This window comes from Delphinus delphis, chromosome X (genome assembly GCF_949987515.2).
Source record: "Delphinus delphis chromosome X, mDelDel1.2, whole genome shotgun sequence".
In the NCBI taxonomy this organism is placed as follows: domain Eukaryota; kingdom Metazoa; phylum Chordata; class Mammalia; order Artiodactyla; family Delphinidae; genus Delphinus; species Delphinus delphis.
Genome location: NC_082704.1, coordinates 65,247,731 through 65,264,255, shown reverse-complemented (window position 1 = coordinate 65,264,255; position 16,525 = coordinate 65,247,731). Strand labels below are relative to the sequence as shown.

The 16,525-nt window shown below is 38.9% G+C and overlaps 1 protein-coding gene across 2 annotated transcripts in view; it reads right to left on the bottom strand.

Moving 5' to 3' along the window:
- The window catches only part of RLIM (ring finger protein, LIM domain interacting), a 32,108-nt gene extending 17,531 nt beyond the window's left edge, over window positions 1-14,577 (bottom strand). The window contains exons 1-2 of one of the 2 annotated variants that reach the window (XM_060002421.1): window positions 14,357-14,577; window positions 12,466-12,531 (exon numbers count right to left, since the gene is read on the bottom strand). In XM_060002421.1, coding sequence (XP_059858404.1) covers window positions 12,466-12,483 — 18 coding nt within the window. In that variant the 5' untranslated portion in view covers window positions 12,484-12,531; window positions 14,357-14,577. The remainder of the gene's footprint in view (window positions 1-12,465; window positions 12,532-14,356) is intronic. The other variant, XM_060002422.1, reaches the window with a different exon arrangement.
- Between the last annotated feature and the right edge of the window lie 1,948 nt (window positions 14,578-16,525).

Genomic DNA, 16,525 nt, shown 5'->3' with positions numbered 1-16,525 from the left:
TTCACACTTCTACTAATGCTGTTCCTTCAGCCCCCGCTTAGTCTTTCCCCATTTCCCTCACGCCTCAAGGTTTAATGAAATCTTATCACCTAAGAAGCTATTACTATCTCAGCTATCAATTTTTTCATCCATCTCTGCACACAGCATTTGTCTGTACCACTAGTGTCACTTCCTGCCTTACATGGTCTTTTTATATTTTTGAAATATTAATTTTATTAATATCTTATTTACCCAACATAACCAAAATATCATTTCAACATGTTATCAATACAAAAATTAGCGAGATGTTTTATATTTTTTAAAAATTCTAAGTCTCAGAAATCTGGTGTGTAATTTACACTTACAGCACATCTCAAGTTGGATGCTAAACCTTCATTAAAGTGAAATGTAGTCCTAATGAAACAACAAAGTTGTGTTTAATGGAAAAAATTTACACTTTCAGTTTTTTATTTAGCTTAATTAAAATTAAAGAAACTTAAAAGTTCAGTTCCAGTTAATTAGTGACATTTCAAGTGCCCAGTAGCCACATGTGCTTAGGGGTTACCATATTGGACAGTGCAGCTTTAAAGAATCTGTTTGTAAGACAGCAACCCCACATATGGAAAGAGCTTTAAAGTGTTCTCAATGTATAGTTTATGCTCTATAAACCCACTATTTATGCATCTCCTTTATATTTTCCAAAAATAAAATAATACTCTACAAAAACACACGGGATAGATGATTCTTTCCTACACTCACCGATCTTCAAGTTCACTCTTGACATTCTAGAATTTCTAACATTTCCTACATGGAAACTAGAGACAAAAAAGTCATACCTCCATTCAAAACCCTCCCAAACACTGTGATTTTACAGACTGTTAAATCCTAAATAGCTCCCACCTGATGAGTTTAGAGGTTGCTTTATTCTATTCAAGAAGGATTTTTATTTTGGTTTAATTTTACTTTTTAATTCAAAGTTTTAGCAACGAGACACACTCACAAAGCAACATGTGAACAAATCCAAATTACTATTACTTCCATAATAACACGCCGCTCTCCTTTCCCCCTGCCTACACCAGAGAAAATAAAGGAAAATATTTTCCCCACATGGCATCCCTGCAACGCACTCATTTATTTCAAAATTGCAACCAAACTGGCAAGGCTTCATTAAACAGAACACAATGTTTTTGCTAAGGTATAGATTTCCATTTAAAATGCAGTCTGTTTCTTGTAGTTGATTAGGGCACAGGGAGAGAAAAAGCCAATTTGCTCCCCTACTTTTGCCCAAAGCCTTCATTCTTTCTGCCTCATTCTGCACTTCCCCTAGGTTGGGAGTGGTGGTGAAGAGATTCCAGCACTGGCAAGACATCTCTACCCTGTATGGACATTTAAGGGGTGAGTTACGGCTGTAACATCTGCCGAGGTCACCCGGACTAGAAGTAATTATCAATACATCTTCAAAGAAAAGAAAATCCTGAATGTAAGCAATGCCCTCAAATGCCTTGTAAAATCATCTTACTAACATACACCCAAATGAACCTGGTCTCATTTTAAGCAGTCCCTTCACTACCTAAGTGGTATAAAAATGAAAAAAATGTAGTAATTCTAAACCGCCAAGTTCAGTTCAGCCCGACAGATGTAATGTCACTATTGTTTGGTAAGTGAAAACTAACATTTTAAAGGTTAAAGTATGCCAAAGATGTCAGGAGACTGCAGTCCAAATGATGAAATACAGATCTCTCTCCATTTTGGTGTGAAAAGATCAGTTAAGAATTATGTTAATAAAATGGGTCTGTAGATTCTACTCTGTGGTGAAAAACATTGTGGTACATTTCCAGTTTAACTTATGTAAGAGAAAAAAAGAATCCCCACCATCCCCCTCCCCCGGGCTCCTTCTATCATCATAAAAGAGAAGATTTTATATCTTTTTATTTAGTTACCTTATACTCAGTTATAATATTCATGTGCACAAGTCAGAAATTTTGGATTGAGTATATGGTTAGCATCAGCCATTTTTAAACTTAAATATTTCTGGGAAAGCTTACCAATAAAACAAGAGAACAAATGTGTAATTGTTCTTAAATCACTTAGGTCTCTTCCTAGTTATAAGCAATACTTACCCATCCTATTCATACAGCCCTTTCACCTATATTTCAATGAAGCCTTACAACAATCCTATGAAGTAGGAACCACCAAATCTATTTTACAGATAAAAAACAGAAGCACAGACAAAGTGATTTACCAAAGGCCATGTGCTTACTAAGTGGAAAGAGCCAGTAATTAAAGCCAGGCCTCCTGATTCCAAATCCAGTCAACTTTTCACTAAATGGACAACTGCCTCCCAATATATGCCAAGACTATAAACTTTATTTTTTTTTCATTTTGTTTGCTTTTATTTTTTTCCACATCTTTATTGGAGTACAGTTGCTTTACAATGGTGTTAGCTCCTGCTCTACAACAAAGTGAATCAGTTACACATACACACATGCTCCCACATCTCCTCCCTCCTGTGTCTCCCACCCTCCACCCTCCCTATCCCACCCCTCCAGGTAGTCACAAAGCATGGAGCTGATCTCCCTGTGCTATGCGGCTGCTTCCCACTAGCTATCTACCTTAAGTTTGGTAGTGTATGTATGTCCATGCCTCTCTCTTGCTTTGTCACAGCTCACCCTTCCCCCTCCCCATATCCTCAACTCCATTCTCCAGTAGGTCTGTCTTTATTCCTGTCTTACCCCTAGGTTCTTCATGACATTTTTTTCCTTAAATTCCATATATATGTGTTAGCATATGGTATTTGTCTTTCTCTTTCTGACTTACTTCACTCTGTATGACAGACTCTAGGTCTATCCACCTCATTACAAATAGCTCAATTTCGTTTCTTTTTATGGCTGAGTAATATTCCATTGTATATATGTGCCACATCTTCTTTATCCATTCATCTGTTGCTGGACACTTAGGTTGCTTCCATGTCCTGGCTACTGTAAACAGAGCTGCAATGAACATTTTGGTACATGACTCTTTTTGAATTATGGTTTTCTCAGGGTATATGCCCAGTAGTGGGATTGCTGGGTCATATGGTAGTTCTATTTGTAGTTTTTTAAGGAACCTCCATACTGTTCTCCATAGTGGCTGTACCAATTCACATTCCCACCAGCAGTGCAAGAGTGTTCCCTTTTGTCCACACCCTCTCCAGCATTTATTGTTTCTAGATTTTTTGATGATGGCCATTCTGACTGGTGTGAGATGATATCTCATTGTAGTTTTGATTTGCATTTCTCTAATGATTAATGATGTTGAGCATTCTTTCATGTGTTTGTTGGCAGTCTGTATATCTTCTTTGGAGAAATGTCTTCTTTGGAGAAATTTAGGTCTTCTGCCCATTTTTAGATTGGGTTGTTTGTTATTGAGTTGCATGAGCTGCTTGTAAATTTTGGAGATTAATCCTTTGTCAATTGCTTCATTTGCAAATATCTTCTCCCATTCTGAGGGTTGTCTTTTGGTCTTGTTTATGGTCTCCTTTGCTGTGCAAAAGCTTTGAAGTTTATTAGGTCCCATTTGTTTATTTTTGTTTTTATTTCCATTTCTCTAGGAGGTGGGTCAAAAAGGATCTTGCTGTGATTTATGTCAGTGTTTTGCCTATGCTTTCCTCTAAGAGTTTGATAGTTTCTGGCCTTACATTTAGGTCTTTAATCCATTTTGAGCTTATTTTTGTGTATGGTATTAGGGAGTGATCTAATCTCATCCTTTTACATGTACCTGTCCAGTTGTCCCAGCACCACTTAATGAAGAGGCTGTCCTTTCTCCACTATACATTCCTGCCTCCTTTATCAAAGATAAGGTGACCATATGTGTGTGGGTTTATCTCTGGGCTTTTTATCCTGTTCCATTGATCTATCTTTCTGTTTTTTGGCCAGTACCATACTGTCTTGATTACTGTAGCTTTGTAGTATACAAGACTATAAACTTTAAATAAATACATTCCTTCAGTCCCAATAGGCATGTCCAATGTATTCAACCTCACTATGAGCTATTTAGACCATGTTCATTTCTGGTATGAAAACTTCCAAAATGACAAAACACCTTTTATAAGCAGGCTTAACCCAGCAGGGCTTATTTTTATTTTTTATTTTATTTATTTATTTTTACATCTTTATTAGAGTATAATTGCTTTACAATGGTGTGTTAGTTTCTGCTTTATAACAAAGTGAATCAGTTATACATATACATATGCTCCCTTATCTCTTCCCTTTTGCGTCCCCCTCCCTCCCACCCTCCCTATCCCACCCCTCCAAGCGGTCACAAAGCACGGAGCTGATCTCCCTGTGCTATGCGGCTGCTTCCCACTAGCTCTCTACCTTACATTTGGTAGTGTATATATGTCCATACCTCTCTCTCGCTTTGTCACAGCTTACCCTTCCCCCTCCCCATATACTCAAGTACGTTCTCTAGTAGTTCTGTGTCTTTATTCCTGTCTTACCCCTAGGTTCTTCATGACATTTTTTCCCTTAAATTCCATATATATCTGTTAGCATACGGTGTTTGTCTTTCTCTAACTTACTTCACTCTGTATGACAGACTCTAGGTCTATCCACCTCATTACAAATAGCTCAATTTCGTTTCTTTTTATGGCTGAGTAATATTCCATTGTATATATGTGCCACATCTTCTTTATCCATTCATCCGATGATGGACACTTAGGTTGTTTCCATCTCCTGGCTATTATAAATAGAGCTGCAATGAACATTTTGGTACATGACTCTTTTTGAATTACGGTTTTCTCAGGGTATATGCCCAGTAGTGGGATTGCTGGGTCATATGGTAGTTCTATTTGTAGTTTTTTAAGGAACCTCCATACTGTTCTCCATAGTGGCTGTACCAATTCACATTCCCACCAGCAGTGCAAGAGTGTTCCCTTTTGTCCACACCCTCTCCAGCATTTATTGTTTCTAGATTTTTTGGTGATGGCCATGCTGACTGGTGTGAGATGATATCTCATTGTAGTTTTGATTTGCATTTCTCTAATGATTAATGATGTTGAGCATTCTTTCATGTGTTTGTTGGCAGTCTGTATATCTTCTTTGGAGAAATGTCTTCTTTGGAGAAATTTGGGTCTTCTGCCCATTTTTGGATTGGGTTGTTTGTTATTGAGCTGCATGAGCTGCTTGTAAATTTTGGAGATTAATCCTTTGTCAGTTGTTTCATTTGCAAATATTTTCTCCCATTCTGAGGGTTGTCTTTTGGTCTTGTTTATGGTTTCCTTTGCTGTGCAAAAGCTTTGAAGTTTCATTAGGTCCCATTTATTTTTGTTTTTATTTCCATTTCTCTGGGAGGTGGGTCAAAAAGGATCTTGCTGTGTTTTATGTCATAGAGTGTTCTGCCTATGTTTTCCTCTAAGAGTTTGATAGTTTCTGGCCTTACATTTAGGTCTTTAATCCATTTTGAGCTTATTTTTGTGTATGGTGTTAGGGAGTGATCTAATCTCATCCTTTTACATGTACCTGTCCAGTTTTCCAAGCACCACTTATTGAAGAGGCTGTCCTTTCTCCACTGTACATTCCTGCCTCCTTTATCAAAGATAAGGTGACCGTATGTGTTTGGGTTTATCTCTGGGCTTTCTACCCTGCTCCATTGATCTATTTTTCTGTTTTTGTGCCAGTACCATACTGTCTTGATTACTGTAGCTTTGTAGTATACAAGACTATAAACTAAATACATTCCTTCAGTCCCAATAGGCATGTCCAACGTATTCAACCTCACTGTGAGCTTTTTAGACCATGTTCATTTCCGGTATGAAAACTTCCAAAATGACAAAACAGCTTTTATAAGCAGTCTGAACCCAGCAGGGCTTATTTTTTAATAAGTCAACTTTTAGTATTTTTGTTTTAAATAGAGTTGCCCCTCGGATAAATAATATGTTTTATTACGCTTATTTCTTTCAGAATACTGTGTGCCAATATATCCAAATCCATTCCTGGAACACAAGCAGCCAAATTAGAAAATTTGCCCAGTCATTTCAAAAACTACTCATTTGGTCAATAAATGTATGACTGTGTCAGGTAAATTTAATTCCGGGGAGGAAAAGCCAGCAAGAAAACCAAACCTGAGATTTATTCTGTAACTAGGGAGTTTAAAGCAGATTTTATTCACCTTGAGAATTTTAAAGCATTTTTAGTGATCTCCAATTCTCCTACAGTCATTATCATATATTAATAAAAATTATGCAGATTACTATGTTTCTAACCACTGCTAAAAGTATTTCATTTAATTCTCCTAATCCACATACGCCAATCTTTAAAAAATGTAATTTTGTTATAACGTTAGGGCAAAAAGTCACTTAAAACATAATGTTCAGGGGCTTCCCTGGTGGCGCAGTAGCTGAGAGTCCGCCTGCCAATGCAGGGGACACGGGTTCGTGCCCCGGTCCGGGAAGATCCCACATGCCGCAGAGCAGCTGGGCCCGTGAGCCATGGCCACTGAGCCTGCGCATCCGGAGCCTGTGCTCCACAACAGGAGAGGCCACAACAGTGAGAGGCCCGTGTACCACAAAAAAAAAGAAAATACTGTAAAGAAAATGGAAACTACCAAGAATTGATTTTATAATTTAAGATCATAATCTGAGATATTTGTATACATACATATCTGTCTACTTACCACTGTGTGTATGTGTGTGTGTGCATATTTCCCCTAGGGGCTGGGATTCAGTACTCATTAATTCAGTGCTTATGGTGAGTTTATAGAAAATATCTACAAGAATAATGAGAATTGACTATATATTATAGAATAGGGACGAATGTATAATATCAAAAATAACAGCAAGTGGGCTTCCCTGGTGGCGCAGTCGTTGGGAGTCCGCCTGCCAATGCAGGGGACATGGGTTCATGCCCCGGTCCGGGAAGATTCCACATGCCGCGGAGCGGCTGGGCCCGTGAGCCATGGCCACTGAGCCTGCGCGTCCGGAGCCTGTGCTCTGCAACAGGAGAGGCCACAACAGTGAGAGGCCCCTGTACTGCAAAAAAAAAAAAAAAAAAAAAAAAAAAAAAAAAAAACATAGAAAACATACTGCTCAGTACTAATGGGTCAGAAGACCTGGTGCTAAGTATAAGTACATGCATACTATATTCAATGGACATACTGCATTAAGAAGATTCAAGGCACTAAAATATATGGTTAACAAAACAACAGACTTAAAAAACTGAATTCTGGAATTCAAATGCCTGTGTGAATATCAGTTTTAAAATAAGCCACATCTATTAAGTCTGGAAGAAATAACCTCTTTTTAAAAACAAAAAGGTAAAAAAAAAAAACAAAACAAAAACAAAAACAAAAAGGTAGGGCTTCCCTGGTGGCGCAGTGGTTGAGAGTCTGCCTGCCGATGCAGGGGACACGGGTTCATGCCCTGGTCTGGGAAGATCCCACATGCTGTGGAGCGGCTAGGCCCGTGAGCCATGGCCACTGAACCTGCATGTCCGGAGCCTGTGCTCCGCAACGAGAGAGGCCACAACAGTGAGAGGCCCGCGTACTGCCAAAAAAAACCCAAACAAACAAACAACAACAAAAAAAACAAGAAAAACAAAAACAACAACAAAAAACCAAAAAGGTATGGTGTGAGGGAGGAATCAAGGTAACCTAATACCAACCAACTACTAAAGTATTATACCTTGAGCATCGTCACCTTTTGGATGTGTTCATACAAGCTCCAAAACTCGATAGTGTTCTAAAGCACAACATGCCAATTAAAAAAAACATAGGTACCAACATAAAAATGTGTCATACTGAAAAGAGAAGGGCAAACATTATTGTGTTTGCAACAGAGCTTCTTCATTAAGAACCTCAGAGTAGATGAGAATTAATGACATGCAAGCCTTGTGAATAATGAAAATGTCAGCTCAATAATATCATCACCAAAATGAAAAATACTCAATATAGTTAAAAACAAAAAAAGGTCAAATCACAAAGAACTGCTGAATCTGAGGTCATGAAAATAAAATACCATCGTATATGTAGTTATATACAAAAGTGTTGGGAATTGTTCCTATATAGAATGTTTCATTAAAATTTTACAGCATTTGTAGCAAATCAAAGGTTGATTACCAGATAGCTTTTTTATTCTATGAGTAGCAGGGTGGAATTTAGCTCTGTGAAAATGGAAAAAGACAGGATACTAGATTCTACTCTTGGCTGTAACAGTAACTGTAAATTTGGCCAATTTATTTAACCTTTTGTGTCTCAGGATCTCCATCAATATTAGAGTACTGGATTAAGCTATCTACAAGATACCTTTCCAATTCTATGAATCTGTGACTATGAATAAGATATAACCTGCATCACATTACAATACTAAGTCAGAAAAATAAAGCTTAAGAAAAAACATGAATAACTAGGATGTAAGCTTAGAAGCTGTGCTTTTCTTACTGCTATTTCACTCATACACTTCTGTCTCTTTTTATGACTATCTTATTTTTTTTTAAAGAAATATAAAGCATTCCTCTTTAAAAAACAGGGCAGGGTTTATATTTCACTGCCTTTACTTATTGCACGGTACCTCTCACCACCCACACAATTTGCTGATCACTTCCATTACTGGCCTATCAGAGGATGCTACTAAGGCCTCCACCACTGCTGATACTACTAGAGCAAAATGGGATTATAAAATATCTGCATGGCAATGTTAGCTTAGCCTGGTTTATATTCTTCTACCTCTACCACTTGAAAAGGACAGCAGGAAAAAAAGGATTCAGCATGTGCCTAATCTCTTGGCAGGAAGTCCGCAGCTCACAAATAATTCTGATTTACAACAACCCTCTAAAACAGTTAAACCGAAGAATATTAACAATGTCAACAAATCAAAGGATGGAGACCAAGCCAAATGCTGCCAATTCACAGGATCAAGTTAGTTAAAAAAAGAAACCATTATAATGACATTTCAATTCACTCAAGTACCTTAGACAGTGAATTTAATCTTCAATTACCCAGTTCAACCCAGTTCATGCTCTTTTATTATCAAGCTACGCCACTAAATTAGAATTTGGTCTTATTCACACTAACTCAATTCTGACTTCTCATTATTCTCAAGAAGTCAAAAAATGACTCAAAAACCCAAAAGATTCATGTGTTTATTTTTAAGTTATTAATGTAAAAGTCACTGATTACTGGCAATTTTGGTGTTAATTGGTAAAGTACTACTTTTTTTTTAAACATCTTTATTGGGGTATAATTGCTTTACAATGGTGTGTTAGTTTCTGCTTTATAACAAAGTGAATCAGTTATACATATACATATGTTCCCATATGTCTTCCCTCTTGCGTCTCCCTCCCTCCCACCCTCCCTATCCCACCCCTCCAGGCGGTCACAAAGCACCAAGCCAATATCCCTGTGCCATGCGGCTGCTTCCCACTAGCTATCTACCTTACGTTTGGTAGTGTGTATATGTCCATGACTCTCTCTCGTCCTGTCACAGCTCACCCTTCCCCCTCCCCATATCCTCAACTCCATTCTCCAGTAGGTCTGCGTCTTTATTCCTGTCTTACCCCTAGGTTCTTCATGACTTTTTTTTCCCTTAAATTCCATATATATGTGTTAGCATATGGTATTTGTCTTTTTCTTTCTGACTTACTTCACTCTGTATGACAGACTCTAGGTCTATCCACCTCATTACAAATAGCTCAATTTCGTTTCTTTTTATGGCTGAGTAATATTCCATTGTATATATGTGCCACATCTTCTTTATCCATTCATCTGATGATGGGCACTTAGGTTGTTTCCATCTCCGGGCTATTGTAAATAGAGCTGCAATAGACATTTTGGTACATGACTCTTTTTGAATTATGGTTTTCTCAGGGTATATGCCCAGTAGTGGGATTGCTGGGTCATATGGTAGTTCTATTTGTAGTGTTTGAAGGAACCTCCATACTGTTCTCCATAGTGGCTGAACCAATTCATATTCCCACCAGCAGTGCAAGAGTGTTCCCTTTTCTCCACACCCTCTCCAGCATTTATTGTTTCTAGATTTTTTGATGATGGCCATTCTGACTGGTGTGAGATGATATCTCATGGTAAAGTACTACTTTTTAAGAAATAAGTTTTCCACCAAAGTGAACTATTTAAAAGAGTGAAGTCAATTTTTAAAATTAAAATCACTTGACCAAAAAAGAAAATATTATCTACACAAATACAAATGACTGCTATATTGTTTGAGGAAAACAATACTGTGTTACAGAACCAAACACGTTGACAACTGTGATCCCTGAACCAGTGCTCCTACACAGAAATGGTGACAAAGTTGACCATATATCCACGGTCTGTCCAGAAGAGTAGCAGTCTACAACTGTTGTCCTGTAGTAATTATTAATATGGCCCTCTTTCACGCCTAAGTGTCCCAGTTTGGATAAATTATATGGTCATCTTAGATGTAACTGACACTAACAGGAACTTTGGTCAATAAAAAATGAAAATTGTAATTAGAGTTAAATCCTTTCTTCATACACTCAAGTGAAGAACAAGAGGAAAGAGATCATTTTTCATTCCAGAAAAAACTGAAAACACTGAACACAAATATCTCCTCTCCCCCACAGAAAGTATCACGTTCATCACCATGTAAATGCTGTAATAGCAGCCAAACCTGTAGTAGTGAAATTATTGCAAGAGGTCCACAAATCTACATACATATACCATGCACTGTCTACAGATATTTGTCTCCCACATATGTTGGTGATATTATGACTAATGAAATTAAAACCTTGGGTTGAAGCACTAAAATACAAGAATATCTACAGCAAAAATATCAAGTATATATTTCAAGAGCAAAACCACAAGTTCACAAATATATTCCCAAATTGTTCAAGATTGTCAAGATTTTTACATGTAAAATGAACTGCTTGATTATCTGGGAAATTTCCATATTCCAGGTTGGAAAAAAAAATAACGAAGGAAAAATAGACACAGAAGTGTTACTGCTTTCTTACACTGGGTATCAAAATGTCAAAGGATCACGTAAGTTGGATACTTTTTAAAATCAATGGGCCATAAAGTTTTGGAAATGTCTGTGTTATACAGAAATGTTAAGGAATTAGACTTACAAAAGAAAAACATGTCCCAGCCCTAGTCAGTGGCCCAAAATTCTAGCACCTGATTGGTCTGGGTTTGACAGAGGACTTTTTACTTTCTAATTTGTTATCTACTTTACAGTAAATCAAGGGAACAGGAGGTTGGTGAGTGGTTTGCTCTATTTCCCAAACCGCTAGAGCTTTGGGAAAAGTAATATACACATTATAATTCCATAAATGCATTTGATCTACTGTATTATTTAAGGCCTCACTACATGTTCACTAATCTGAAAGAATATATCCAATCAGCCTAACAGTTCTAGATGACTTCATTATTAAGCTATTTCTTAAAGCCACTTCTGATTTTAAATTAAGTTTATCAAACTTTTTCACAAGCAGTTAACAGCTGAAACAGGAACCTTGACAGACCAAAAAAGAGGGTGTAATTGCTAAATAAGTCTCACCTGCTTCATAAAGCAAATTTCCTTTAACAAAAGTTTTTGATGCAAATAACCTACAGATTTTAAAAATTACAACCTTTCATTTTCTTTGCATTTCCAATCTAATTAGATAGCAATTAAGTCTAAAGACATAAAACCTTAGTGACTTTGGCATCAGACAGACCTGAGTTAAAATGGGGGCTCTACCACTTATTAGCTATGTAATTGAGGACAAATTACCTAATCTCTCCTTTGAGTCTCAGTTACCTCTGTAAAATAGGTAACATCCTCATGAAGCTTTGCTGTAAGGAGTACAAAATGATGCATGTGAAGCACAGGACCTAGCACATAAGTATTCAATACAAATTAGTTATGAATTTAGGCTAACTACCCATCGCAGTTTGCCTGGGACAATGCAGGTTTGCACCTGGATGCATTATTAATAATGTCCCTTTTGCTCTTAAAAGCATCCTGGCTAGGGCAATAAATTATGTGGCTACCTTAACAATGATGGTGAAAGGAGTTAATACCAATTAGAGTATTATATATCATTTATGACTTTTTGGACCTTGAAGGAAAAAAATCGAATGTCACACAAAATAATGAGATTATATTCCTGTAATACAGTCTACTGATAATTCATTTTGTTATTCAATAAACATTTAAACACTATTTATTTATACCCATCTCATTCCAACAGTAATTTAAGGCAGCAAATTTCTGTATTGTTTTTTCTGTTCCATACAGGTACTGGTAAATTTCAAACGTTATTTTAAAGGAAAAAAATTGACAGGTACAGCACTAATGAGGTTCCAGCTACTCAGGAACACTACCTTTTGAATTCCCAGTGAAAAACACCCATTCTGATCATGAAGAATACCCAAGACCAACTAACATATATCAAATAAGCCCATCCAATTACAGGGCCTGCAAAACAGAATAAATATTTTTAAACATGCATTCTACACATAAATCATCAGGAGACGCAACAAAAAATAAATTACCTGACTGTTATATGACATAGTATTGTAATACAATAAACTGGATTTTAGTTTTCTTCACTCTCTGCTCTAGAAAAAAAAAGAATCCATTATTCTTCCTCTTTTATAAGATAGACATTTTCTTTGAAACAGACACATCCTAAAAAAATACATATCCTATATATTTTAGATACAGATACACACACATACATACACACACACACTCACCACAACCCAACGTAACTCAACATTAGTATTAGGATATTTGGGGAGACTGAGAAGGTCAGAGGGAACCAGGAATCTTATATGTTATATATAAGATAGCCTTTAAAGGCCGAGAGCCAATCTACCTTTTAATATAAAGTTACTTAAAATAGGCCTTTTCTCATGAGACCATTAATTATTTTCAGATTCTCAGTTACTTCCAAAAACTTATTTGGCACATTACACTAGCCTAAGGCAGTAATTAAAGTATGAAAGATCATCAGGACATCTTAGGCTAAAGAAAAACATTTTTTCAGTAAGAGTATACTAAAATCCAACTAAAAGATATTTAGATTGGTCTTCCCGGGTACTTTATTTTTACAACTTAGAAAACCGATTTTGGGGGAGCGATAACTGTGCCTGCCTGCTCTCAAGTCATCCAGGACGGACATAATGTACCTGATGGGGTGATATAAGTATTCTGTCTTTAATAAGGAGAAGAATCAAAAAATGATTAGTAATAGTATGTCTATTTCTTCCTTCAATCATCCAAAGCCACTGCGGTTAATTCTGATTCAGGAAATGCGGGCTCCTTATTTCCAGCAAAAAATTATTCTGGGACCTTGCAAACAGTGGATGACAACCTGATATAAATGCTTCCTCTTGCCCCCAAACTAAAGAATGACCTAAATAACAAGCCTGCTAGTCCTCAGAATCCCGGACTAACCTGTGGAATAAGTATGGTGAAACTGTCTAGGGAAGGAACGTGGCTGTCTCCTCCATCTTGAAATTAATCAGCATAAGGGAAAAAGGGACTGAGTATTCAGGAAGCAGAAGCCCAACCGGTTAATACTAGTTACTAAAGCTATGGCGTACGTGGCAGGTACCGCCCGCAGAAGCCGAGACCCTTAGGCATTTTTTTGAGGGGGGAGGGGTTGGGTTGCTCACGGATTGAACAGAAATTAACTTCAAAATCATTTGGCCCAATTCCCACCCTCACCCAGGGAAAAACAACAAACACGCAACAGCTTTTCCCTCCCTTTTGGGGGGATCCTTGCAGTGATATCTGCCAAAGGATATGCCAGGGTTATTCGAGCAAGGGAGTAAACCACATTTGCCTCAGATCCTCAGGGAAGATGTCATCGTGGCCCCAGGGGGCGCCTAATTGATAGTGCCCTGCAGAAGGGCTCAAAATGGGGTTTTGCAAATCCTGGGAAATATAAAGGCCCGCAAGTTCTCAGCATCTAACTTAGAGCAGCCTGATTTTTCCCCCATTTCCTAAACCCAAGCCCGCCATGTAAAAGGGAGGGGGGGAGGAGGACGCGAGGGAAGTCTCCAGAGAACCGAGGAGAGAAAAACCTGAGACGGTCAAAGATTCTCACGCCTGAAGCCAACACTCGAAAATCGCCTGCCCAAAATTCTTAAGGTTCTGGAGGGCCCCGGCCGCGGCTCGAGCGGCCACGAAGAGGAAGTACTTCCCACCTCCTTCCCCTTCTTCAAAGAGCCTGTCGGCCATACACCCAACTAAAATGGCAGCGGCGACTACGCCACGGAGCCCCCCGCAGCAACCTGCGCCTGGGGTCCGGAGGCGGCGCTGAGCCTCCGCCACGATGCGCCACTCAGGCCATTTTGAGAGAACGCAGTAACCGCGGCTCCGCTGTCTTCCTCTCGCTCTCCATCCATTTCTCAGGATTCCCAAGGCTTCACTTACTCGGTTTTAGTGTCGGGATCCGACTCGGTCGGTCCGGCCGCCGCCGCCGCCGCCGCCGCCGCCGGGGCTCCTGCGCGCCTCCCCTACCGCCGCTCTCAAGCCCGCCTCCGATGAGTCGCTGGTTGAGACCCGCCTCTAGCCCAGCGCCTGCTCGGAGACGTTGCTCAGGCAGCCATTATCTTCCCCATTGTTACCAAGCAGCGACAGGAAACGCTTGCCCACAACAGGAAGTGATGATGCCGCGTCCGGGCCCCGCAGCCCGACTCCCAGCCGAGTAGCCAATCCCAGGCGATTGCTTGAAAAGGCTCAGTGGGAGGAGAAGGCTGCCGGCTGACGACGCGGCAAGGCGGGCCGCGGCCTGGAAAAGGAAAACCGCTGTGACGCCCACCATGTGACAGGCCCCACCCTCCTCCGCCATTTTGAATTGTGGCGAGAAATTTCGTGTTCTGAGAATTGTGGGAAAGTTGGCTTTCCAGTTTTGAAAGCTGGAGGATGTCATCGTCTGACTGCTGGAAACCCTTTTCAGAGTGAGAAATGCGATACTAGTCTAACCTGACGTCGATTCACACAGTTAGTCCGGACCGGTTAATACAGCATCCTACCTTTATTCGACATCTATCGAGCGCCAGCTGTAGTGTCAAGCACTATTATAGATGTTGGGGATACAGCGGAAATTAAAGCGGACCAAAATCCCAGTTCTCGTGGGTCTTCATATTCTACTTGGGGGAGGGACAATAATTACTATATATATATATGTGTATATATATGTATAACATATATATAGTTGATGATAAATGCTAGGGAGAAAAATAAAGCGGGGGGAGGTGGGCGGGAGAACGCCCAGTGGGGGCAAACGGGAATTGCAGTTTTAAAAAGAGTGGTCAGAGGTGGCCTCTCTGAGATGGTAATTCTGAAATCCTTGGAAGAGGGCGGTGACTGTAAAACGGTGGGAAAATCTGATAAGGTTGGAATTTAAGGGCGGTTAAGGAAGGCCTTTCTTAGATGGTAATGTGTGAAGGAAGGTAGAGAATGAGCTACCCAGCATCCAACTGCCGTTTTCACAGTTAAAGAAAAACAACCACGGTTTTAGGGTGTGTCCCTGTTTTTTTTTCCCCCAATTTTTCTGTTTTCTGTGTTTTCAGGTAACACTCCAGCTACACTGGCTTTCTTAGTATTATTCCAGCGAACTAAACTTGTTCTCACCTCTACAACTTTACCTTTTCTCAACTGTCACCTCCCCAGAGAAGACTTCCCTAACCACCCTATCTGAAATAACGTCTTACCCGTCCCCTTACCTGCTTAATTTTCTTTAGAGCACTTCATCTGAAAATATATTATTTATTTGTTTACCCCACCCCCTTAAGAACAGTAAACCTTTTTGTTTTGTTCACTATTATATCCGCAGCGAGCTCATAGTAGGCCCTCAAATATTTTTTGATAGAGTGCCGGCCTCGGCATGACGGCCATTTCATCAGCCAGAAATATATTTCACTCCAAGCAGTTACAACAATATCCCTCATACTTCCCTGTTCAACTTTCCAACAGGCTTGATATTGTCATTTTTGACAGTATGGGAATATGAGTTTGGTATTGTGTCTCTACTCAGCTTTTGTCTTATATTACATGTCATATACTAGAACTTTTACCTAGAATGTGTAAAATGAGTTCTTCAGTGGCCTGCAATTGCTATTAAGCCAGATATTGAGATTATGGCAATAACATTAGCCACTCCTTGACATATTCTTGAGGCAAACGTGGCTTAATGTAAAATATAAAATCACAAAAGAAGTGGAAAATGTAGGTGAATATGTCTATAGCCTTGGGGAGGTGAAAGGACTTTCTAAACATGACAAAAAGTCCATAAAAGGAATTACTGTTAAATACAACTTCATAAATGAAAGTAAAGCTTCTGAATGTCAAAACACAAGGTTAATAAAGTTAAAAGACAAATGACAAACTGTGAAAAATAATTTCCATATGACAGCTAAGGGGTAGTACTGATTTATAATAAAATTAAAAGAGAAATGAGAAATTGGCAAAAATGCTACATATGATAAACATATGATAAGCATGTATGGCTAGTATCACTACAGACAGTTCCCAATTTACGTGGTTCGACTTACGATTTTTTGACTTTACTATGGTGCAAAAGAGATACTCATTCAGTAG